At 42.9% G+C, this 25,616-nt stretch overlaps 3 protein-coding genes across 3 annotated transcripts; 2 read left to right on the forward strand and 1 right to left on the reverse strand.

Annotated features, from left to right (window-relative positions):
* Nucleotides 1-3,788: 3,788 nt before the first annotated feature.
* LOC146564962 (uncharacterized) lies at nucleotides 3,789-5,919 on the reverse strand. Its single transcript, XM_085290224.1, has one exon. The coding sequence runs from the start codon at nucleotides 5,917-5,919 to the stop codon at nucleotides 4,693-4,695; it is 1,227 nt and encodes a 408-aa protein (XP_085146350.1). The 3' UTR covers nucleotides 3,789-4,692.
* LOC146564963 (uncharacterized) lies at nucleotides 5,833-10,093 on the forward strand. The gene is made up of 3 exons (XM_085292781.1): nucleotides 5,833-6,585; nucleotides 7,262-7,464; nucleotides 9,749-10,093. Exons 1-3 carry the CDS (start codon nucleotides 6,459-6,461, stop codon nucleotides 9,797-9,799), a joined length of 381 nt encoding a protein of 126 aa, XP_085148907.1. The 5' UTR covers nucleotides 5,833-6,458; the 3' UTR covers nucleotides 9,800-10,093.
* LOC146564964 (C-type mannose receptor 2-like) lies at nucleotides 9,997-24,357 on the forward strand. The gene is made up of 9 exons (XM_085290225.1): nucleotides 9,997-10,128; nucleotides 11,093-11,449; nucleotides 11,535-11,858; nucleotides 12,216-12,388; nucleotides 18,529-18,709; nucleotides 19,674-20,030; nucleotides 20,116-20,439; nucleotides 23,165-23,262; nucleotides 23,653-24,357. Exons 1-9 carry the CDS (start codon nucleotides 10,020-10,022, stop codon nucleotides 23,788-23,790), a joined length of 2,061 nt encoding a protein of 686 aa, XP_085146351.1. The 5' UTR covers nucleotides 9,997-10,019; the 3' UTR covers nucleotides 23,791-24,357.
* The last annotated feature ends 1,259 nt before the right edge of the window (nucleotides 24,358-25,616 follow it).

Consider the following 25,616-nt stretch of genomic DNA (forward strand, 5'->3'; position numbering starts at 1 on the left):
AGCCGTTGTTATGGCAACAGTGGTTTATGCGATGGTTTCTTCCCTTCCAGAAACCCCCACGTGCTGGCAGGAGAGTCAGGTCTGAGTAACGGAGCGGTGTCACGTGGCGCCTGGATTTAGACTGAGCCATTAACGGGGTGGGAGGTACAAAATAAAAGATTTATGCCTAAAATACTGACTTCACGATTTGACGTAATTTTTCCCCAGAACTAAAGTGTAAAACGTTCATTTTAATGGAGAAAAGTGAATAAGAGACATATTAGAAATAAATAGTGTGTACAAAAGAGTGGTTTGTACTGAGGAAAAATGGATATGACAAAATTCATATAAAGTGTGGGAGTAAAAATGATACCTCCTGTGTGCATAATGCTCAGCCTGACTGCTGCTGGGATGAAGGAGCTGAGCAGTCACTCCTGCAGGAGCGGCTCAGGACCTCCACGGTCCCATCCAGGGGGTGAGAGGTGCTGTCCATAATGGACATTAGCTTGGCTAACATCCTCCTCTCACTCACCTCCTCTGTCCAGGACAGAGCTGACCCTCATTAACTATAAGCCACTTCCTGCTCCTCCGTGGCAGACAGCCACATAAAAGCCTACAGAAACCACCACAGCGCTCCTCAGTAATGTCCTGCACACCTGAAAAGACCTCAGCCTGCCAGCAGATGGAGCCGACTTTTTGATGTAGCTCAATGTTTTCAGTGTACGATGAAAATGAAACATGTAACATGTTCGAACTTTGCCGCGAGATATGACAGCGATATAAACCCTCAGACTTCATTCAAAATGTGGGTGTTTGATGGAGAGTTGCGGTTAGAGAGAGTTTGGAGACCGTTTGGAGGTTTATGAGAGTGAGGAGAGAAAGTCAGGAGAGAATGGAGCCAGCTAAGAAGAGGAGGATGTCCTCCCCTGTGTGGGAACATTTTGATCTTATTCCTCCCAACAAGGTATGTAAATTTCTACAGAAGATGTATTTTCATGATACTGATGGTGCAATACAATTTATGTTGAGCTGTCTTGACTTTTGTACAAGGTGAAGTGTTTGCTATGTGCCAGGGAGCTGGGATATAACAACAACACCTCATCCATGCTTAGGCACTACAGAGCTTTGCATGAGAATAAGAGGAACACCGATTGTGGAGCAAGACCAGGTGAGCCATCAAATGCAATGATAATATAGCATGCTGTAATGTTACTAAATGATATAACAATATTATACAACTGTTATAAGTTACGTGTGTGATATTTATATTTGTGCTTTGTCTTTATTGTCTTTCCTCAGGAGAACAATCTCAAATAGATGAAGACCTGGTCAGCATGGTGATTGAGGACTCCCAGCCATTTAGCATTGTGGAGGACAAAGGATTCAAAAGATTTGTTAAATCGTTAAATCCCAGCTATGTTCTCCCCACTAAAAAGGACGTAAAAGCAGTGAAAATTTAGTTTTTACAGAATAAAATGTGAACAGGCAGGACTGAGGCTCAGTGTGTAGCTGTCCATACCTCAACGTTACAAAAGCACAACTACTGTCCACACCCCAACCACACCTCACCTCACAGTATATGATCATTTCCATTTCAAGCATTTCCAAATAATCATTTCCCATACTGCCACTATAAATATACACAGTATACTGCCATCACTACAATATACATGTTTTACACACTCCTTTTGTTCTTGACATTTACAGGCTGTGTGCAAAAGGCCACACTCTTCAAATTCATGCCAGCTATTATTTTTACGTCCAGTAGGTGTCCTACTAGAGCAAATGAAGCTTCATGAAGCTTCGCGTTGGGGTGAACCAATTGGATGAAAAGCTTCAGTGCTTCATGGGGCTTCATCTGCCCATCACTATCAGACAGCACTTCAATAACGTTAGCGACTCAAAAACACTACCAGGCTTAGTGCAATACTCCAGCGCTGTCTGTCGCTCAGCCACACCATTAAGTAGCCCTGCTACTAGTTGATTGGCAGCAGCTGGTGGATTGACTGCAGGTGCGGCAGCTCCGGGCGACAGCACTTCCGGGTCGGAGGTAGCCTGTTGCTAGGTTACCTCCTAACACATCACAGCGGAGCCGGAGGGGAAGACAGGGCGATAGGAGAGACACATACACACGCACACAGATATACACACACACTGGCAGGTCGACCGGTCAGGGCGCCGTCAGATCCTGACAGGACCATGCTGAGGACAGACCGGAGGCACCACCCCATGACATGAGTGAGATTATGAGAGCTATTGCTAGCTCTGAAAAGACGATATTGGACCGTATCGATTCAAGCACGAAAGATTTATTATTCCAGAGGTTGGGACATATTTTTTCTGCACCTGCATTTTGGTACCTGAATGGCAAGCTCGCAAAGTCATCTGCTCTTCGTTTTATAAGCTGGAATGTTAAAGGTATAAATAATCCGGTTAAACGCACAAGGGCTTTTACTCATTTAAAATCATTGAGATCCGATGTTGTATATCTGCAGGAAACACACCTCCGATCAAGTGAACAAATTCAACGAATTAAACTGTTTCTCTGCTTGTCTGCATTGCCACAAATTGTTCTATTTGGTGATGTATCATAGAACTGTACTATATAGTGTATGTACGTTTGTGTGTTTGCTAGTAACTACCATCAACCTAAGGTCTCAGCTAATTTATCTTTGCAGAGATGTTCATTTGATTGTAACAGCAGTAGGAAAGAGCAGTAACAAGAGTAGGACAGCTAAGCTAATTATGGCTAAACATTTGGAATTTAATGAAAGCAAAAATTGACCTTGCAAAGATGGATAGGTTTATTTAGAAAGTCAGCTATTTACATTTAGTGTTCGTCCCAAGTAGGAGATTTTGAATTGAGTCTAAATTGACCGCAAATTTACTTAACTTGTTCAAATCAACCAGGCTGTTACTGAAGCAGTCGAGGAATTACCTTTGAGGTCTCAGTCATAGGTAGTAATGCAAAATCTAACATTACACTAACCTTATATTTTTGTAAAAGGCAAAATGGACTTTTTTCCAGGGTGGGGGAGTGTTTCATGTCTGTAAGTTAAAATTGTTATTTTTGTTGTTTCCTGATTTCTAAGAATTGGGAGAACAATTACATGCTAACAAAATGATGCATTTTGGTTGCCCATGTTTGGTGTTGCTTTGGGCTTAGGGTGATCACTGACGATGACTTACACCTAAAAGAGCTCAAAATCAGAAAACGTTGCTCTAAAACATGTTGACATGGTAAATGAAAATGAACAATAATCAAAATTGATCATGCAAACTGAAAGACTACTTACTATGTTTCTCTTGTTACTTCATTAGCCTCAGTGTTCTCAGATCATTCTTTACATAAAAGCACCCAGTTGTCTTGCAAAGAATGTGTAGGATTAGTGCAATCACACACATTCGAAGATACTGGTAGTTATTGTTTCAAATGCCTATTTCATGACAACCAGGCTAAATTCATCTAAGGGAGTATGAAAGAGATTATCTGGATGCTGAAATGATTGTTAAAATACATTAGGCCAATAATAGTAGACCTGTGCTACATTTGTCCAGCTAGGCAACACATATTTCTGCATAAGAGATACATGAGACACCCTTTAAATAAGCAAATTTCATGTTCAAAACATGGAAATGCAGCCAAAATGGACCATACAATGGCCTCAGTGAACACATCAGCACATAAGTAGAGATGAGGAAACTCAATCACATTAGACATTAATATGACTATGAGTAAATTATATATATTATATATTCTGTTACATGGTTTAAAGAATACAATGTGATAATCACACATGAGAACGCTGTTTCCAGTTATACAAATTTATTTTATTTCACTATTAAAGAAACCAATTATGTGAATAAAAGCTCACCACAAGAACATCTCCCAACCCAGTCTTACAAAGTTGCAGTTACAATAAAAAACTGTTGGTGAGCTAAAAAACAATCCTGGTGCTGATGCTTGTCATTGAACGTTTTGGACAGAGCTCTTGATTGAAATGCCTACCGTTGTGTGTAGGCATTTCGGTCCAGATGTTATGGAGTTCAGTTCAGCTAAGATGTATTTCTAAAGCACCGGATGGCAAAAATAGCCGCTTCTCGGCTGTTTATATTGTAAGGTAAAGACCATACAATATAAGAGAGAAAACCCCCCAACAATCAGATGATCCCCTGTGAGCAAACCCTTGATGACAGTGTCTGTGAAGGTTATCAGTCATCAAGGCCATAGTAGTCTAAGGAGCTTGGAAAGAAAAGCGCCTGGACTTCTTTAAGTTAAAGAAGTCCAGGCGCTTTTCTCCAAGCTCCTTAGACTTGGTGACGGTGGGAAAGAAAAACTCCCTTTTAACAGGAAGAAACTTTCGGCAGAACCAGGCTCAGTGAGGGGCGGCCATCTGCCTCGACCGGTTGGGGGGGGGCACAGCTGTTATAACCCCTGACGCAGCATAGCTTCTAATTCTGAAAGATACGTAGATACCTTAAACCTGCACTCTATGCAGGACACCAAGCGATGACACGACTTGCAGTACTATAGGAGTCTATGCAGAAACAGTTTTCTCTCTTGAATCTCTGTAATTTTTTTGCTACTGAGTGTCTGGGTGCAGTCACTCATTTTGGGCCAATTAAATCAAATGAACTTCCATTGTCTAAGTTATAGCCCTATTGAACCTGCGTTAACCAGCTTTAATAGGGAGGGCCAAAGTCCTAGTTGTGCTAAATTTCCTCGAATTCTCCTCGGAGATTTTCGAGTAGCTTCCTTTGTTCTTGAAAGTTCTTTTCCATTTGTCTCATCGCTTCCCGTCCATTCCACATCTTTTTGGTAAGGTCACTAACCTTATTTTCTAAGGCCTTATTTTGTTGTTTGAGTATGTCAACTTGGACATCGTAGTTGTTTATCAGATCGTTATGTTCTTCCTGTGAAACTTTGGGAGTCTGAGCTTGGGTTTGCAACGCCATGTCTTCTGTTGTCAAGGCTTCCTGTGAATCATACAGATTTTTCTTGACCTCTTCAAGCTCTCTTTTCATTTCCTCAAATTCATGGCACAACAACTCCTTTTCTCTGTTGGTCACGTTAACATCATGTTGGGAGTCTTTCTCAGTGGCTTTGGAGATCCGTGATTCTCCTTTCGCACCCTCATCGTGTGGTTTCAGTTCTTTTTGAGAATCACCACTCCTTTTGGAAAGCTCCTGGAGGTCCTGTTCAAGAAGTTCGTTATGCCGCCTCAATATGTCAATTTCATGTGCAAAGCATTGGCGTTCCAGGGTCTGTCTGAGCTGTTCACTGTCCGTTGTTTTGTTTTCCTCATTCATGATCCTTTTTCTTTCTTCACTCTCTTGTAACTCTTTAAAGGCTGTGTTTGCCTGATGGAGCTCAGTTTTAACAGCCTGTATTTCCTGTTGCATGTCATCTTTTTCCTTTTCAAAGTCCCTTTTCAGCTCACACATGCGTTTTATCATCACATCATTTTCCTCTCTTAAAGACTGGTTGTCCTTTTCCATGCCTTTCACTTTTATAACATAGCCTGCCTTTTTGCTTTGCAGCTCTCTGATTTCATCCTGCATTTCCTGCATCACCTCTTTCTGTTGCTGAATTTCTTTGCTATTGGAGCTTTGTGAATCCTGTAGAACTGTATTCAAATATTCCAGCTCTTGAATTTTGAAGTGAATTGTTTCATTCTCTAGTTGCAGGTCTCTTTTCCTCTTGTTTTTAGAGAACCCACTTCGTTTGAAGAGAACTTCAATGTTTTTTTGGAGAATCTTGTTCTCATTTATGAGCTCTCTTTTTTGCTCCTTAAGGTCGGCGTTCTCGACTTTAAGGTCACGTATGGTAGAGTTTTGTTGTTTGAGAGTTTTATTCTCATTTTTCAGCTCTTTGATTTGCTGTTTAAGTTTTTCGTTCTCGGCTCTCAGGTTGCATGCAACAGGATTTGACAGACTCATATTTCAAATTGAAGTTGATGCTAAATCTCTGTACCAACTAAAAGATTTTTTAAAAATACCGTCAACTGTGTCAGAAACGCAAGTTTCCAGTAGTTTCCTGCCTAGTGAATTCTTCCACTCTCTTTGAAAGACTACCAAGAGTGAGAACCTCTCCCCTATTTATAGGTTTTCGTGTGCTGATGTCATAAAGAAGACCAGAGATCAAAGGGATTCTGGTGAAACGTCACTGTGTCTGGTCTGGGCAGTTCTGAATTGAATAATAACAAAATGACGGGGGGCGTGTCTGGTAGCCATGTGAAGACGTGTTGTACAGGGCTCCTCAATGCAGGGCCGGCCCGTGGCATAGGCCGTATAGGCAAATGCTAAGGGCGCCGTCCATCAGGGGGCGCCACGCCAGTGCCATAAATGTTGAAAAAAAAAAAAGTTGGTACTATTATTTCTAAATACAAAAAATAATCCCACGTTAATTAAAATGCAAAGTAAAGATTAGTTAATAGAAACATTATTTGTTACAACATTACGCCCCCCCTCCCCGTACAATGCGCCCCCTCCCTTCCCGTATCATGGTTCCTTTTGGACACAAGATGTCAAAACGGCCAAAACTGTCAGGTGGCCAGGGAAGAAAAAAGAGAGAAGAAGAGGAGGAGAAACGAGAAAAAGACAGAGGTAGGTAACGTTAGCCTACATGAAATTATTTGAATGTGATAGTAACCTAAATTTTTAGCATTAAGCTAATGTTACATGATTCGCTAATTGCTAATCAATAAATAGCTAGTTAACTGTTTTAACGTCAGTTAATATTGTGGAGGGGGCTAAATTGTTATGGAAAATAATAATGTAACGTTAGGTAATTACAGTACTCCCACCTTTCCCACCATTCCTCATTTGTATTCATCTTTTAAGCAGGTGTTTTTTGTTTACATTGTTATTGCCTTCTGGTTAGCTAACGTTTACCCTGCAGGTAATAGTCACTTTTCCACCCCTGTATATATTATAGTTGTAAGCCTAGTTGTTAAAGCGCACATCATTAATGTTAATTAAGCAATATCACATGAGAGGGAATGCTGTTTTTTAATATGAGCACTGCTGTGATTCGGTCAAAGATAATCATAACATAACATTCTCATATGATATTATACTGTTACTTTGCATTCTGCTATTCAGCATTTCACTGTAATGATGACAATAAATTGAATCTAATCTAATTTGCATATCAGTTAACATCATACATATATCTCTTTGGTTTTTCATTTATATTATATCATTTCATTTTATTCCTGGAATCATATGTTTTTATTATTAGACTTTAATACTCAGTGGTGTCACATACTCCTCTCTTCAGATGCACTGTTGAAGTTTCTAAATCCCACCCCTGGGCCATCTACCACATCTACCGCTGCTGCCTCCACTTCAGCAGCACAACCCACCAGTGATGCAGCATCAGCAGCACCAGCAGCACAACCCAGCCATGATGCAGCAGCATCAAGCGGTCTTCCTGCTGCACCAATAGACCCTGCTGACTGGCCTTCTGCTTTAACTGAAAAGGTACGAACAGAGTTAGTTCACAGAGGTCCATTTGTAATTGATAGTGACTTCACATTCCCGAAACAGAAAGACGGGCGAAGGTGTCAGCATGATTATTTTAACAGACTCTTAATCAATGGGGAAAAGGTGAGAAGAACCTGGCTTATGTATTCGAAAAAAGAGGATAGCTTGCACTGCTTCTGCTGCAAAATGTTTTCCAAGAGAGATTACAAACTGAGTAGGGAAGGTCTGAAGGACTGGAAAAATGCAAGCCACTTGCTCAAGGTCCATGAGGATAGCCAGGAGCATAATGCTCACATGGCAACATGGAAGGACTTGGAGGTCCGTTTTGCGAAAGGACTCACAATAGATAAACAAGAGATGGCACTTGCTGAGGCTGAGAGAAAAAGGTGGCGTGAAGTTCTACATCGTTTGGTGGCAATAATTCAGTCCTTAGCTGAAAGAAACATGGCTTTCAGGGGGTCCACAGACACATTAAATAAACCAGACAATGGCAATTTTCTGAAAGAAGTGGAGCTTATGGCCAAATTTGATCCAGTGATGAAGCAGCATGTCAGTAGAGTAGAAAGTGGAGCTGGCAGTCACATACGTTATCTGGGAAAAACAATCCAAAATGAACTGATTGACACCATCAGTTCAAGAATAATAAAATGCATTGTGGAAGATATCAAAGTATTTCTCCATCATTTTAGATTGCACACCTGATCTGAGTCATAAGGAACAGCTCTCTGTCATTGTTGCAGAGGAATCAACAGGAGATCATTTGTCAACTCTCATCCTAAAACGGATAGAGGAGCTTAACATTCCTTTTGAAGACTGCAGAGGACAGTCCTATGACAATGGGGCCAACATGAAGGGAAAAAATAAAGGTGTTCAGGCAAGGTTGCTTCAGCTAAACTCAAGAGCTTTTTTGGTCCCATGTGGTGCCCACACTTTAAATCTGGTAGTAGCTGATGCTGCAAAAAGCTCACCAGATGCCCTTGGCTACTTTGGGCATTTAGCAAAATTATGTTGTGTGTTGTTTTTTGAATCACTGTCGTACCCAAATGGTTTGGTGAGCTGACAGAGTTGATACCACCGGCTCTGATACCACCGGCTCTGATACCAGCGGACTCTGATGGCCTCTCGTGAAACTTCACTCTCATTGAAAGTCAGTGTGAAGGTGCAGGGGAGCGTGGCAGTGGATCCTCTGACAGCACAAGTAGACCAGAGAGGATAGATCACAGTTTGACCCACAGCACCTAAAGACGAGCAAACAGCGATTAGAACGCAGTGACTCAGTTTAGTGATGGACGGTAAAGGGACTGACTCTTCTATAGCGCTTTATACAACATGCCACATTCACCCATTCACACAAACACTGCTTTCTATGCTTGTCAGTGCTTTCATACACCGATGGCTGCATCAGAGGCAACTTAGGGTTAGTATCTTGCCGAAGGATATTTGCCATGCAGACTGGGGCAGCCAGGGATCGTCAGTAAATACAGACTGCGGTGTGAAGCACTAAAACAAAGTTTCAGTTCAAACAACAAGATCTTTGAAAAGTTCTGACTTTTTGATGCAGAATGCAAAGGTAATGTCATCAGATCAACATCAGACACAACCATTCAAACTTCTTTACTGTTCAGATTTTCTTGAGAGAGAATTTTTGATCCATCTGAAACATTCAAGAGATTAAAAAACTCATTTAACTCAATCAAATCTGTTCATTAATAACAGTTTGATGGGAAAACAGAAGCTTTTTGGCCAAAATTATTCCAAACCAAAGTTTGAGAAGCAAATCAAATGATCATCATCATCACAGTCAGTCTTACCTGCCAGCAGGAACAGGAGCCCTCACAGACTGTTTTTGTCCCAAACTGCCATCCTTACGTTTTAATGAGCCGACTGAATGACTTCTTTAAACGTGTGGTCAGCAGTGCTGATGAAGACACTGGCTGACACACTGAGGTGGTGGGTTTAATGTCTCTGTGGTCAGTGTTTCACTTCCTTTGATTTTTCAATAAGTTCATTGTAACTGAAACATGTCGTGCAGCCTGGGTGAGGAGGAACTCACAGGTTTGAGTTTCACTGTTAGCTCCTCTGAAATGCACCACAGAGACGTCGTGTTGACGCAGAGACGACCAAATCCAAAAACATAAGGAGAGAAAAAATGATGTGCTGAAACATCGATTTACTGGAGTTAAAACTTTTAACTGTCCTGTTTTTGTTGTTTCTAAATAATAATTTAACTAAATAATTTCTGCTTGTTTTAGTGTTGATAAGTCTCGTGCTTCTTACTCAGGGTTACCGTCATTCTCGCTCTCAGGCTGACCAAGAACCTCCGTCTGAATAAGGGGAAGCTTCATCAGTGTATCTCATCAAAGAAAAGCCTTTCAGGTGATGTCAAAGAAACAACAAACACAATAAACCTCAAAAAATGTGGTTCTCATGTTTGCTGTGTTCAGACCTGTCTGTAAGGCGAATGAAGACACTCGACAATGAACGTAACCTGATTCTGATTTGATTAAATGTTAAGAGCATGAAGTTCTGAGCATGATGCTGCTTTAAGTGTTATGATTAATAATGAACGAGCAGCTGCAGATGAGATTCATGAGGACGTCTTCACAGTTTTTCAGCTCTCAGTCATGAAGAGGTGTGGACTGATCCTGCTGCTGCTCTCAGGTCTGTGAACTCATCTCAGTCGCCTCATTTACAGTTTGAATAAAACTTTTGATGTCAGAAAATCAAAGAAAGCACAAAGTGAACTGCTCCATAGGGATTATTTTAAAGGTGTCTGTAAACGAGCTTCAAGCAGTCACAGGAACACTCGTACAATCTCCAAAGACCTTTGTCATGTCAACTAAACTTCTAAAGGTTTCTTTGGGTCCAGTTAGAAGTTTGATTGACAGTCTAATGGTCGGTAGTTTGTAAGAGTTTGTATAAAGTGAAGTAAAAGAGTAAAGAAAGAAAGGAGGGAAGAGTCAGTGCATGAACGTGGCTGTTTGTGTGCACTGCTGAGAAAAACACGTCTTGATTTTATTTTCTGTGTAGAAATCTGACTGAAAGCCTGAAACGCTGCAAACCCGTCAGCTCGCTGAAAAAGATCCTGACTGCTTTTACCACGTCCGTGTGCACGTTAGAGCAGGGCGATATGACCAAAAATATTTATCATGATATTTCATTTTCTTATCGTTGCCTAACATTGTACCGGTATTACCGTGAACGGTATAATATGGCCCAGCCCTAGTGCACGTGTTGTTCAGCTTTGAGCCTCGACCACTAACACGTCGTTTTCCTTCATTGTGCACACTGAAGAGGAAAAATCGTCCAAATACATGTGCAATAAGGCCAGAGTGAAAAACAAACTTAGCACTGTTAAAGCAGCTTTTTAAGCTGATGTGAGAGTTTCGCCCTGGAGCAGGAAACCAGTGTGTAGGTGTCCACAGGCACCGTAAAACAGCTTTTAACCAGTACACGAGTTACACATCCTTTGAAGGACACATATATTAACATATATTCACGTCTTTAAAGATGTCAACAAAAAGTTTGCGTTGTGGTAGCATGTAAAGAATTTATTCTCCTGATGACTAAAATAGTCGAGCTGAGGTGAGTCTGTGACCGCGCTGACTGACTCGTGTCCTCTCAGGTTACGTGATGGTCTGCCATCTTCAGTCTGATCAGTTAGTCAGACAGCTCCACCTGGTTGACCTGCAGAAGTCCTGGAACGATGCTCAGCAATACTGCAGAGATGAGTACATTGACCTCGCCATCGTTAACAGCTCAGCTCTCATCCAGGAAGCCCAGAAAAGGGCGGGGAGCACCGAGGCGTGGATTGGACTCTCCAAAGGCTGGAAATGGTCTCGCCTCGGTCCAGTTCAGTCATCCTGGTTTAACATGTGGTCACCGGGACAGCCAGGGACCAATGAGTGTGTTACAATATCTAGTGATGGATCATGGTCCACAAGACCGTGCTCAGCTACTTATTACTTTGTCTGCTATGACGGTGAGTGTTTCAGACTTTGGTACCAGGGTTTGACAAACTGAACATTTTAGCTGCAGGTTTGAATCCGTCTGATCTTTTGTTTCAGCTGCGACTAACAAACACATCCTGGTGAAGAACTCAATGACCTGGTCTGATGCTCAGTCTTACTGCAGACAGACGTACACAGACCTGAGCACCATCACCAACACGCAGGACAACAGCCAGGTCGCTTCTATGATGCCATCTTATTATCAAGCCTGGATTGGACTGTACAGAAACTGGACGTGGTCAAACTCGAGCACAGCCTCCAACCTGCCGTGGGGGCCCGGGCAGCCTGATGACAGCGTAAACTGTGCCACAATAGTCGGATCAACAGGCTCCTTCAACAGTCATAACTGTGATGACCAACGCCCCTTCCTCTGCTCCAGAGGTGAGTCTGTCCTCTGTGTTTCTGCACAGTCTGGTCCTCCTGGGCTCATCCGGACACTCTTGGCACAGCACTGCCGATGCTTTGGGTGGCGCTGTCATTTAGTGTTTGCTCTGTCTGCGGTAGAGTATCACTTCCTGTTCCTGTTTCAACACAGGAACAGGAAGTAGTAGTTGAGTAGCTTATCTGCGTAGCAATTTAATTAAAAACCTTTAGATAACTTCTGTTTTCATAGTATAATCTTCACGTGCACCATGGCTACTTCACCTGTCCCTCCTGCACTTTCTTGCTCATTGTGTCAGATGTTTAGTTACTCCTTTAGCAGTAATGATATCTGTAACAAATGTAGCATATTTGCAGCTCTGGAGGCCAGGATTACTGAATTGGAGACTCGGCTTCGCACCCTTCATTCACCCGTAGCTAGCCAGGCCCCTGTAGCTGGTGCAGCCGAAGATAGCGTAGGCCCCGCTAGCTGTTCCCCGGCAGACCCCAAGCAGCTGGGGAAAGAGGGCGGCTGGGTGACGGTGAGGAGGAAGCATAGTCCTAAACAGAAGCCCCAGGTACACCACCAACCCGTTCATGTGTCTAACCGTTTTTCCCCACTCGGCGACACACCCGCCGGGGGTCAAACTCTGGTAATTGGTGATTCTGTTCTCAGACATGTGAAGCTAGAGACACCGGCAGGGGCCAGAGCAGGCGACATTGAAGGAAATTTAAAACTGCTGGCTAAGGGTAAACGTAAATTCAGTAAGATCATAATTCACGTCGGCAGTAATGACACCCGGTTACGCCAATCGGAGGTCACTAAAATCAATATTGAATCGGTGTGCAACTTTGCCAAAACAATGTCGGACTCTGTAGTTTTCTCTGGTCCCCTCCCCAATCAGACCAGGAGTGACATGTTTAGCCGCATGTTCTCCTTAAATTGCTGGCTGTCTGAGTGGTGTCCCAGAAACGATGTGGGCTTCATAGATAATTGGCAAACCTTCTGGAGGAAACCTGGTCTTGTTAGGAGCGACGGCATCCATCCCACTTTGGATGGAGCAGCTCTCATTTCTAGAAATATGGACAAATTTATTAAACCCCCCAAAATATGACTATCCAGAGTTGGGACCAGGAAGCAGAGTTGCAGTCTTACACACCTCTCTGCAGCTTCTCTCCTCCTGCTACCCCCCCAAAAACCCATCTCCATAGAGACTGTGTCAGCTCCCAAACAGACAAAAACAAACTAAAAACCAGAAACAAACAACTTAAACATAAACAATTACAAAGAAAGAACAATACAGTATCCACACTTGCCATATTGGTCCATTTGATTGACCTTTATTATAATTATGAATTTATTTTATTTTCAGTTGCTACAAACGGGACAGACATGACTGGGGGATAGGACAGGGAGAAAGAATGAAAGAAAGAGAGGGAGAGAAAGAAAAACAGAGGAGGGGAGAAGAGACGGTGAGAAGGGGGGAAGAAAAAAACAGAAAAGCAAACAAAACACCTGGATCACCTGTATGGAGAAAAAAACCAGAAGAGAAAACAAACAACAAAGAGCAACATAATAAAAACAACACCATCACAATAAAGTAGCTAACAGTAGATAACAGTAGATACTTTTTTAATTTCACCTGTTGAGAAAGAAAAAAGAAAGCAAGCAGAAGAGAACAAGAGTAATAGAATAAACAACATCACAATGATATATGGGAATATGACAGTAAATACTAAATGTTAAACATTATTGTGCAGCACATAAGATCAACAGAACACAGTGTGCTTTGAGGTAGGAGCCAAAAAGGGTGTAGTTTGTGGGTGTGATCACCCGTGTGTACACCTGTGAGCATGGACGCGCTTGTTTTTTTTAAAAGGTTCCTTCATGTAATGATCTGCTAGAGGGTGTGGGGGGGCCACAGCCCCGTCCTCCAGGGTGTGAAGCAGGTATGGAGGAGATCAAAACTCCAGACATCCAGAGGCCCCCAGAACACAAGAGACCAAGGAAGACCAACAGAGGGGCAGCTGCGCCTGAGTGACCGAGCCCCAGGCCCCGAGGCCGGGGGCACCCCACCTCCAAAGTGGCCCGAGCGAGCCCCAGGCTCCAGGCCCCGATAAGCGGCCGCCAAGGAGTGAGCCGGTGTGTACCCGGACGCCCACCCCCAGACACAAAGAACCACCAACGCACCGATGTCTGAGGGAGTCCGCCACTGGCAGGGGAAGTGGTGGTAGGGGGAGATAGGCCTCCAAACCTTGGAGGGCCTGAGATGTCCCCAGAGAGGTGGCGTCTGATACCCAACCTGACATATAGACACAGACATACAGGCACACACAGATACAAACATCCATTCCCACCCTCATGCTCTCATATGCACTTACTCCACACTCAACCAACGTGGAGACAGACATAAAGAGACGCTGTACACACGATCACACTCCCCAAGCGTACTCTACGAACCGGGTCTAGGTACCCTTGCCCCTGGAGGGGGGAACTGCACCCAGACCCAGGTGGTGTTACCCTTTTTCCTGCGGTGGGGAGAGGCAGACCGCCCCGACTCCACAGCAGCAGGGAGGCCCCACACCCCAGACCGCAGTCGGACGGCCAACTCCTCCTCCGCCATGTTTTTAATGGTCAGAACTTTGGCTTCCTCTGGTGATCCGTTTAGTTTAATGAATATTTTACAGTTTGTCGTCCAAGTGCTTTGAAATGTTCCCAGCTTCTTAAGGTGTGGTGCTTTTGTGGCTATTTCAGCATTGTGTTTGGTTAGATGTTCATTGATAAAGACATTAGATCCTTTTAATTTTCTTCCTTGTTTCAGCAGCGTGTTCTTGTGCTTTCAATTTACAAATCTTAATATAATAGCCAGTTTGTTGCCCTTCCTCCTGGGAAGAGGGTGGCATGGTTCAAGGAAGTCCAAAAAACTCCCTGAAAAGCCTTCAGCTGATCCAAAATGCTGCAGCAAGAGTCCTGACAGGGACTAGAAAGAGAGCAGATTTCTCCTGTTTTGGCTTCCTGTTAAATCCAGAATTCAAAATCCTGCTCCTCACATACAAGGTCTTAAATAATCAGGCCCCATCTTATCTTAGTGACCTTGTAGTACCATATCACCCTATTAGAGCACTTCGCTCTCGCTCTGCAAATCAAATCAAATCAAATCAAATCAAAATTTATTTATATAGCACATATTAAAAACAACAGTGTTGACCATAGTGCTTCACAGTCAATAAAAACACGAGACAGTTAAAACAAACAATAGAAGAGGACAACAAACAATAGGTAACAACGCAACAAGCTAAAACAGCCAACTAGACAGAATCAAAAGCCAAAGTAAAAAAATAAGTTTTAAGACGTAATTTAAAAGACTGGATAGACTCGGCAGTGCGAATATGAACGGGGAGGTTATTCCAGAGTCTGGGTGCCACGGATGCAAAGGCCCGGTCGCCTCTCGACTTCATTCGAGTCCTAGGTTGTGCTAGGAGCCTATGGTTGGATGATCTAAGTGCCCTGTTGGGATTGTATGAATGGAGTAAATCAGAAAGATAACTGGGCGCTAAATTATTCAAAATATTAAAAGTGAACAAAAGAATTTTAAAAGCTATACGATATTTAACAGGGAGCCAATGTAATTTGGCTAAAATTGGAGTTATGTGTTCATGAATTCTCGTACCTCTGCAGGCCTACTTGTTGTTCCTAGAGTATTTAAAAGTAGAATGGGAGGCAGAGCCTTCAGTTTTCAGGCCCCTCTTCTGTGGAACCAGCTTCCAGTTTGGATTCAGGAGACAGACACTATCTCTACTTTCAAGATTAGGCTTCAAACTTTCCTTTTTGCTAAAGCATATAGTTAGGGCTGGACCAGGTGACCCTGAATCCTCCCTTAGTTATGCTGCAATAGACGTAGGCTGCCGGGGATTCCCATGATGCATTGAGTTTTTCCTTTCCAGTCACCTTTCTCACTCACTATGTGTTAACAGACCTCTCTGCACTGAATCATATCTGTTATTAACCTCTGTCTCTCTTCCACAGCATGTCTTTATCCTGTCTTCCTTCTCTCACCCCAACCAATCACAGCAGATGGCCCCGCCCCTCCCTGAGCCTGGTTCTGCCGGAGGTTTCTTCCTGTTAAAAGGGCGTTTTTCCTTCCCACTGTCACCAAAGTGCTGCTCATAGGGGGTCATATGATTGTTGGGTTTTTCTCTGTATCTATGAAGCGCCTTGAGGCGACTTTTGTTGTGATTTGGCGCTATATAAATAAAATTGAATTGAATTGAACTGAATTGAAAAATCCTGCTCCTCACATTAAATAGAATTAAACAAAATAGCTTTTTATTGTCGCTGAACATGTACAACGAAATTGTGGGTGCTCGACAACAACTGTGCAGAAATAAACAATTTGGAAGAACAGGTTGCAAAGTGCTTTGAAGTAGTGCAAACTGAGTCTGTGTGTGAGCGTCCTGAGTGATGAGGGTTACCCAGACCATGGCTCTGATTTGTGGGTGGGTGGTCAGGGTGGGGTGTGGGGGGAGGTGTGTGGGACCTGATTGAGCTGGGGTGCTGACCAGAGGGCAGCGGGTCAAAGAATTGGTGGGCAGGATGTGAGGGGTCACCTGTGATCAGTTTCTGGAAATATTCATTTGATTTATTAGGCTGTAGATTAGTAAGCATGTCCTGAAAGTCGTCCATGGCTATCTTTATTATACTGACTCTGCGTCTGACACTAACCACAACACAGGGTTTGGGACAGTTAGGTTCAGGGTCATCAGTGATGATGACCTCACAGGGTTAAAAAGCCCATCTCAACAGAGAAAGTTGATAACCGCTGTCTTTATTATCTCTTTAAGACTTTGTTGAGGCAGCTGACTCAAAGAAAGTCTGGCTGTGTTGAACTTTGTAGTATACAGTCTACAGACAAGATTAAATACTTATACGGCTTCCTTATTCTGCCTCCAAATTACTTGCCAAGTGTAAAAAATCTTGTATTTTCACTCTGGAAGTGAGCAACATCATGTGACCTTGGAAGGGGCGGGGCTACATGCATTTACACAGAAGCGTGGAGCGAGGAAGAGCCTGTTTCACCTGTGAGCTCAGTAAAAGGAAAGGATGAGTTTGGGCCCAGCAGCAGAAAAATTCCACTGAGTGAGCAGGAGTGTAATCATCATCGTCATATCCAAGGTGGAGCACCCACCCCCCTCCATCCATCCTCCGTTTACACTGCCCCTGCATCACGAGCACTGAGACACTACAGTGAATAAAGTTAAGGTGGACTCCCCATGTTACTTCCCTTCTTTTCATGCCAAATCTGTTGAGGGGCGCCTTAATTTAACTATCTATATTAAATTTTGTGTAACAAACTGGGATATTTAGAATAAAGCTATATATCGGAGCTACTTTATTATATTTTGTAACTTTGTAGCATATTATATTTTATTTATTGATTGTATTGGAGGAACTGTGACCACATTATTTCCTCTGGTATTAATAAAGCATTTTGATTCTGCTACCTCTGCAGCTCATTAGCTGCGCTCATTTAACCTGACTGAGCGTGACCAGTAGAAATAAAGGATCGAACTCAGTAATTCCTGGAAACCAGATCTTTGTTCAGCGTCAGCAAACCAGCAGCTTAGCCTGTAGCTGATGACTAAAAGGACCCACAGTGCTCAAACTGCACCTTTTTCATGATCCAGGGCAGGTCTGGCTTCTTCTTTCAGTGAAATTTAGTGGTGACTTTAAAATCAGTGCATTTTATTTGTCTGTGACTGAGCCTCCATCTTTGGGAGTGGTGCTGTGTGAGACTCTCAAAGCACGTTTTGCACTTTTAGAGGAGATGCACTAAAACTGTAACATCATTAAAAAGACGCTGAAGCCAAACAAACAAAGAACAAAATAAAAACTGTTTGTTCTCTATGATTGGAACTGACATGTGAAATGTGTCGGGTTGTGTCGTCATCATCACTGATTTGTTTGGAGGAGTCGAGCTTGAACGCTCTTTTGTCCCAATTCTAATAATGACAACATTATTCAAATAAGACTGAAGTGGTCGGGCAGAGAATCAGCGCTGTATCCATGCAAACACATGCACAGCAAGCAAACCTCGGCCTTGGATTCAAATGAAGACGCAAACATTTCCAAGTGCGTCCATCTTTGCTGATGATGCAGCAGACACGCTGACCTCCAGTCAGGAGGAGGAGCATGTTCTTCCTCTCACAGACACTGAAGCCTGAAACCGAACGGCCCGTTTACTGCGTTTAACCTCAGTCCCAGTTTCATGGTTCGACGCCTGTGACCTCGTTTAGCTCCAGTTCACAGCCCGTTCTGCCAGACGTCAGTCTGTTTGCATCTGTAATAACTTTGAATAAGTCATCTTCAGTTAAACGACTCTGAGCATCTTTAAACAAATGCACTTTAATGAACACTGGGCTGCTTTCTAAAAAACCACTTTTACAAAGTCTCTGATGGACGTGGGAGGAGGAGCGAGGATGAAATTTATATCAGATGAAGAGTTCTGACTGTGTCACAGCTGCACAGACGTCTCATCGTGTCGGGTATGTTCTGCATATGTTTGGTTTATTTGATAATCTCACACATTCATTGTCTGGTATTCTAATAAACAAAATGATGATAATTGAAGGAAGACAACATTTTTAAAGTTGAACGTTTCAAATGTTGAATATGTTTGATAGTTTTGTTTGAATGATTAGATTAGATAGAAATGGAGTGAATGACAGAGACAGCTGCCTCTTTGTTGATGCTGCTTTAAGTGTTATGATTAATAATGAACGAGCAGCTGCAGATGAGATTCATGAGGACGTCTTCACAGTTTTTCAGCTCTCAGTCATGAAGAGGTGTGGACTGATCCTGCTGCTGCTCTCAGGTCTGTGAACTCATCTCAGTCGCCTCATTTACAGTTTGAATAAAACTTTTGATGTCAGAAAATCAAAGAAAGCACAAAGTGAACTGCTCCATAGGGATTATTTTAAAGGTGTCTGTAAACGAGCTTCAAGCAGTCACAGAAACACTCGTACAATCTCCAAAGACCTTTGTCATGTCAACTAAACTTCTAAAGGTTTCTTTGGGTCCAGTTAGAAGTTTGATTGACAGTTTAATAGTCGGCAGTTTGTAAGAGTTTGTATAAAGTGAAGTAAAAGAGTAAAGAAAGAAAGGAGGGAAGAGTCAGTGCATGAACGTGGCTGTTTGTGTGCACTGCTGAGAAAAACACGTCTTGATTTTATTTTCTGTGTAGAAATCTGACTGAAAGCCTGAAACGCTGCAAACCCGTCAGCTCGCTGAAAAAGATCCTGACTGCTTTTACCACGTCCGTGTGCACGTTAGAGCAGGGCGATATGACCAAAAATATTTATCATGATATTTCATTTTCTTATTGTTGCCTAACATTGTACCGGTATTACCGTGAACGGTATAATATGGCCCAGCCCTAGTGCACGTGTTGTTCAGCTTTGAGCCTCGACCACTAACACGTCGTTTTCCTTCATTGTGCACACTGAAGAGGAAAAATCGTCCAAATACATGTGCAATAAGGCCAGAGTGAAAAACAAACTTAGCACTGTTAAAGCAGCTTTTTAAGCTGATGTGAGAGTTTCGCCCTGGAGCAGGAAACCAGTGTGTAGGTGTCCACAGGCACCGTAAAACAGCTTTTAACCAGTACACGAGTTACACATCCTTTGAAGGACACATATATTAACATATATTCACGTCTTTAAAGATGTCAACAAAAAGTTTGCGTTGTGGTAGCATGTAAAGAATTTATTCTCCTGATGACTAAAATAGTCGAGCTGAGGTGAGTCTGTGACCGCGCTGACTGACTCGTGTCCTCTCAGGTTACGTGATGGTCTGCCATCTTCAGTCTGATCAGTTAGTCAGACAGCTCCACCTGGTTGACCTGCAGAAGTCCTGGAACGATGCTCAGCAATACTGCAGAGATGAGTACATTGACCTCGCCATCGTTAACAGCTCAGCTCTCATCCAGGAAGCCCAGAAAAGGGCGGGGAGCACCGAGGCGTGGATTGGACTCTCCAAAGGCTGGAAATGGTCTCAAACTGGTCCAGTTCAGTCATCCTGGTTTAACATGTGGTCACCGGGACAGCCAGGGACTGATGAGTGTGTGATAATAACTGGATCTGGATCATGGTCCACAAGACCGTGCTCAGCTACTTATTACTTTGTCTGCTATGACGGTGAGTGTTTCAGACTTTGGTACCAGGGTTTGACAAACTGAACATTTTAGCTGCAGGTTTGAATCCGTCTGATCTTTTGTTTCAGCTGCGACTAACAAACACATCCTGGTGAAGAACTCAATGACCTGGTCTGATGCTCAGTCTTACTGCAGACAGACGTACACAGACCTGAGCACCATCACCAACACGCAGGACAACAGCCAGGTCGCTTCTATGATGCCATCTTATTATCAAGCCTGGATTGGACTGTACAGAAACTGGACGTGGTCAAACTCGAGCACAGCCTCCAACCTGCCGTGGGGGCCCGGGCAGCCTGATGACAGCGTAAACTGTGCCACAATAGTCGGATCAACAGGCTCCTTCAACAGTCATAACTGTGATGACCAACGCCCCTTCCTCTGCTCCAGAGGTGAGTCTGTCCTCTGTGTTTCTGCACAGTCTGGTCCTCCTGGGCTCATCCGGACACTCTTGGCACAGCACTGCCGATGCTTTGGGTGGCGCTGTCATTTAGTGTTTGCTCTGTCTGCGGTAGAGTATCACTTCCTGTTCCTGTTTCAACACAGGAACAGGAAGTAGTAGTTGAGTAGCTTATCTGCGTAGCAATTTAATTAAAAACCTTTAGATAACTTCTGTTTTCATAGTATAATCTTCACGTGCACCATGGCTACTTCACCTGTCCCTCCTGCACTTTCTTGCTCATTGTGTCAGATGTTTAGTTACTCCTTTAGCAGTAATGATATCTGTAACAAATGTAGCATATTTGCAGCGCTGGAGGCCAGGATTACTGAATTGGAGACTCGGCTTCGCACCCTTCATTCACCCATAGCTAGCCAGGCCCCTGTAGCTGGTGCAGCCGAAGATAGCGTAGGCCCCGCTAGCTGTTCCCCGGCAGACCCCAAGCAGCTGGGGAAAGAGGGCGGCTGGGTGACGGTGAGGAGGAAGCATAGTCCTAAACAGAAGCCCCAGGTACACCACCAACCCGTTCATGTGTCTAACCGTTTTTCCCCACTCGGCGACACACCCGCCGGGGGTCAAACTCTGGTAATTGGTGATTCTGTTCTCAGACATGTGAAGCTAGAGACACCGGCAGGGGCCAGAGCAGGCGACATTGAAGGAAATTTAAAACTGCTGGCTAAGGGTAAACGTAAATTCAGTAAGATCATAATTCACGTCGGCAGTAATGACACCCGGTTACGCCAATCGGAGGTCACTAAAATCAATATTGAATCGGTGTGCAACTTTGCCAAAACAATGTGGGACTCTGTAGCTTTCTCTGGTCCCCTCCCCAATCAGACCAGGAGTGACATGTTTAGCCGCATGTTCTCCTTAAATTGCTGGCTGTCTGAGTGGTGTCCCAGAAACGATGTGGGCTTCATAGATAATTGGCAAACCTTCTGGAGGAAACCTGGTCTTGTTAGGAGAGACGGCATCCATCTCACTTTGGATGGAGCAGCTCTCATTTCTAGAAATATGGACAAATTTATTAAACCCCCCAAAATATGACTATCCAGAGTTGGGACCAGGAAGCAGAGTTGCAGTCTTACACGCCTCTCTGCAGCTTCTCTCCTCCTGCTACCCCCCCAAAAACCCGTCTCCATAGAGACTGTGTCAGCTCCCAAACAGACAAAAACAAACTAAAACCAGAAACAAACAACTTAAACATAAACAATTACAAAGAAAGAACAATACAGTATCCACATCTGAACCAAAGAGTAAAACAGTGAAATGTGGATTATTAAATATTAGGTCTCTCTCCTCCAAGTCTCTGTTAGTACATGACTTAATAATTGATCAACAAATCGATTTACTCTGCCTTACAGAAACCTGGTTGCAGCAGGATGATTATGTTAGTTTAAATGAATCAACACCCCCGAGTCATTCTAACTACCAGAAATCTCGAAGCACAGGCCGAGGGGGAGGTGTGCTGGGCTGGTTCTAGACAGGCATATATGAGGGGGCAGACAGAAATGTAAAGGGGGCACATGGTGGCAGCTGAGGCGAATGTGGGGTGCTCTGAATAACTGTTTTTGTCATGTAATTGGATTGCACTTTGTCAAACCTCTACCCTAAAACCTGACCAACTTGGGTGTCCCCCCTGAAGGCTCAGCTTCTGCAGGTCTAGATCTTAGTGTCACTGAGGCACACAAACCCCCTGACCACGTTAAGGTGGCAATCACTCAGGAGGAAAACTGAAAAACAAAATAAAAAATAATAAAATAAAATATTGCTCATCAGATTCTACCAACTAAAAACATGACATTTACCTTAATTAGATGCCCTATGTTAAATACATTTGAATCCAACCATAGTACTTCTCACTATTGCCAATATTAACAAAACTAAAAAGGGTAGGCCAAGTTATGAAAAAAGGGCACTTCTCCAACTCTTGAAAAATAGAAATAAAAAATACATTAAAATATCCATCCAGTTCTTTAAAACCAACAACATAAAATCTATCTTAATTTGATTGCCTAAGTAAAGTATCAAATCAATTTTATTTATATAGCACTTTTACATTATACATGCTTCCCTTAGGCAGCATCATTAGAAGACATAGCATACATTTACACTGCTATGCAGATGACACCCAGCTCTATCTGTGCATGAAGCCAGATAACACACACCAATGAGTTACACTGCAGGAATGTCTTAAAGACATAAAGACCTGGATGGCCGCTAACTTTCTGCTTCTTAATTCAGATCAAACTGAGGTTATTGTACTCGGCCCTGAAAAGCTTAGAAATATGGTATCTAAGCAGATTCTTACTCTGGATGGCATTACCTTGGCCTCCAGTAACACTGTGAGGAACCTTGGAGTCATTTTTGACCAGGACATGTCCTTCAACGCACATATTAAACAAATATGTAAGACTGCGTTCTTCCATTTGCGCCCCTCCCTGAGCTCTGAGTTCTGCTGGAGGTTTCTTCCTGTTAAAAGGGAAAAAGTTTTTCCTTCTGACTGTCGCCAAAGTGCTTATTCATAGGGGGTCATTTGATTGCTTGGTTTTTTCTCTATATGTATTACTATAGGGTCTACCGCACAGTATAAAGCGCCTTGAGGCGACTGTTGTTGTGATTTAGTGATGTATAAATAAAATTGAATTGAATTGAATGGCCCTTTTCTTTCTCTGCAGATGTCAAACCTTCAGCCTTGAGGTCAGTGAAGGTTCAGCTGAGGGCGGGATCTGCAGACCTGAACGACCCCACAGTGCAAGAATCCATCCTGCAGCAGGTCAGAGGTCACACGGGCCCCGATACAAGGAACAGACCGCTATAACTACTGTGAAATGATAGAGAGCAGTGAGTCTGTGCAGGTTCAGGGACACGTGACAGCACACAGCTGCAGAGATACGGGGCTCGTTTAATGCAATCCCATCCATTTGTATTATTTAACCTTTTTAACTGGTAACTTGAAGAAGTCACTTAATTTCAGATTACTGTGAGGAGACGACGTGAACCAATGACAGGCAATGAGGCCTAATTCCAGACTTCAGTTTCATCCCCAGCCAGTTCATTTAGTTCATTTCCCCCAGAAACAGCACCAACAACGTTTTCTGCTCACTACAGAAACAACGGCTGATTAATGAGGAGCTTCTGTTAATGTGTGAAAACTGTGTTTCAGGTGAGGGAGAAGCTGGTGGAGCAAGGAGTCACTGAGGAGGTGAAGCTGAGGTGGAGGACGCAGCCTGATGGGAAGGTTTTCCACAGAGAGGAGGAGACAGCCACTTACTGTGAGAAGGAAGACTGTGGGTCGGTTTAGTCTGAACGTTATTGGCTGATGTTCCTCAGATGATCTGCTGTGTAATTCAACTTATTTCCATCTCTGTACTCTGACTGCTGGACTGTAACAGCGTAGCTTTGCATGACTGACAGTTGGAAATCATCCTTCTTTATCCTAAGCTCAGATCAGAGTGTCTGATGAGCTGTTTTATGCCTCTTTGTTTCTTCTGATTGGTGAAGCTAAAGTTTGCAGGTGAGCGGGTGGGCGGACCTTCTGTGTCTCAGATATAAATGTTCATGATATCCTGTCTCTACATATGAAAGTTCAAGAGGAGAAAAAGGTGAAACTGAGTGTTCAGAGCAGCCTGATGTCTGAGCTTTTTGACTTCATACTTTATAGTTCAAATGATGAGCACCCAGCAATATAACAGTAGATATGCCGTATATGTCAGTGAATCGCGCATTTATGCTTTCTATTATCATATTAAATATACATTTTTCTGTCTCAGAAATGTCTCTGCTGCTGTTTGATTCTGTAAACTACAGTCATGGCTCTGCATCCATCTTCATTGTAAACTCTATTCAATAAAGTCTATTGATATTTTATTGTCCTGTCAGAACTTTCAGTTGCTTCATTTTTATGCTCTTATTTTGAATTTGATGCAGTAACACACATCATAAAGGCTGAGACAACATGAAGTTTAATGCTAAACAATAAGAGTCTCACATACAGTGAAGCTGATTGGCGGGACAGCAGTCACATGACTGGCTATGAAATCCCAGACAGACAATCCAACAGTTTGTGAAACATCTGAATGTAAAATGCTGAAAACTTCTGCTGCTCATCTGTTCACAGAAAAATCTGTGAAAGCGACGAGACGGCTGTGTGACGGTGATTTTCAAAATAAATTCAGATCAAATATTTTCTGTTTTAAAACACAAAGTGTTTCACAGCCTGATAAAACTCCACATTAAGACCAGAGTACCTGTCCACACAGCGGTGCATTCACTGCTGCACACCAGAGGTGGAACGAGTACTCAAAATTTGTACTCAAGTACAAGTACTGTTACAGTGGTTAAATTGTACTCAATTACAAGTAAAAGTACTGGTGTTAAAAATACTTGAGTAAAAGTGCAAAGTACTCTTCTCAAAAACTACTCAGAGTATTAATTACTTGTTAACAGACTGATGTTTTATTCTGTCGTCAATAGCAGGCATTCAACTCGATTCACCAGTATAATGTTCAAAGCACATTTCTCAGATGAACAAGGTATAGAAAGGTAACTTGTTTTGTAAATAAATGTAGATATAAAAGAAGGAATTTTGTTTGTTAAAAGAATGACAAAAATGTTTCTGAACATGCGTCGAACCATTTAAACTTTTCCCCATACACTGAACAACAGGCAGGTAAGTGTCTTAAACTCTTAGCATTTCTGTCACACTTTACTTTCTGAACCTTTTGTTCAGTTTCAGCAAGAGCTGGTTTTCTAAATTAACAGAGGCTATCCGACTTCGTTTGGCTGTGAAGAGTAAACCAGCACAGCTAAAAAATCGTTCACACGCAGCAGAAGCAGGCAGATCTGTGTTCAGTTTAAGAGAGAGGTTTTTGATTGCTGAGAAGGAGTGCAGCAGCTCCATGGTGTCTGTGGCACAAGCAAGGTAACCATCAAGCTCAACTGTACTTTGCAGCCTTCTGGAGATTGGTCTGGAGAAGAATTCATCTTCATCAGATGACTCTCTTTGCTGATCCTCACTCCCATGCTCTATCGTTTCAAGATGTTGTTTGATGTATGTTAAGGCTGTAATTGCAAGTAGATAATACTTAGAGAGCAAAATATGTGTATTTAGCAAATCTAATTTAAGAA

Source organism: Mchenga conophoros, linkage group LG11, assembly GCF_057382185.1.
Source record: "Mchenga conophoros isolate Kocher_MC1m ecotype Shallow Benthic linkage group LG11, M_conophoros_male_GT1.1, whole genome shotgun sequence".
NCBI classification, from domain to species: domain Eukaryota; kingdom Metazoa; phylum Chordata; class Actinopteri; order Cichliformes; family Cichlidae; genus Mchenga; species Mchenga conophoros.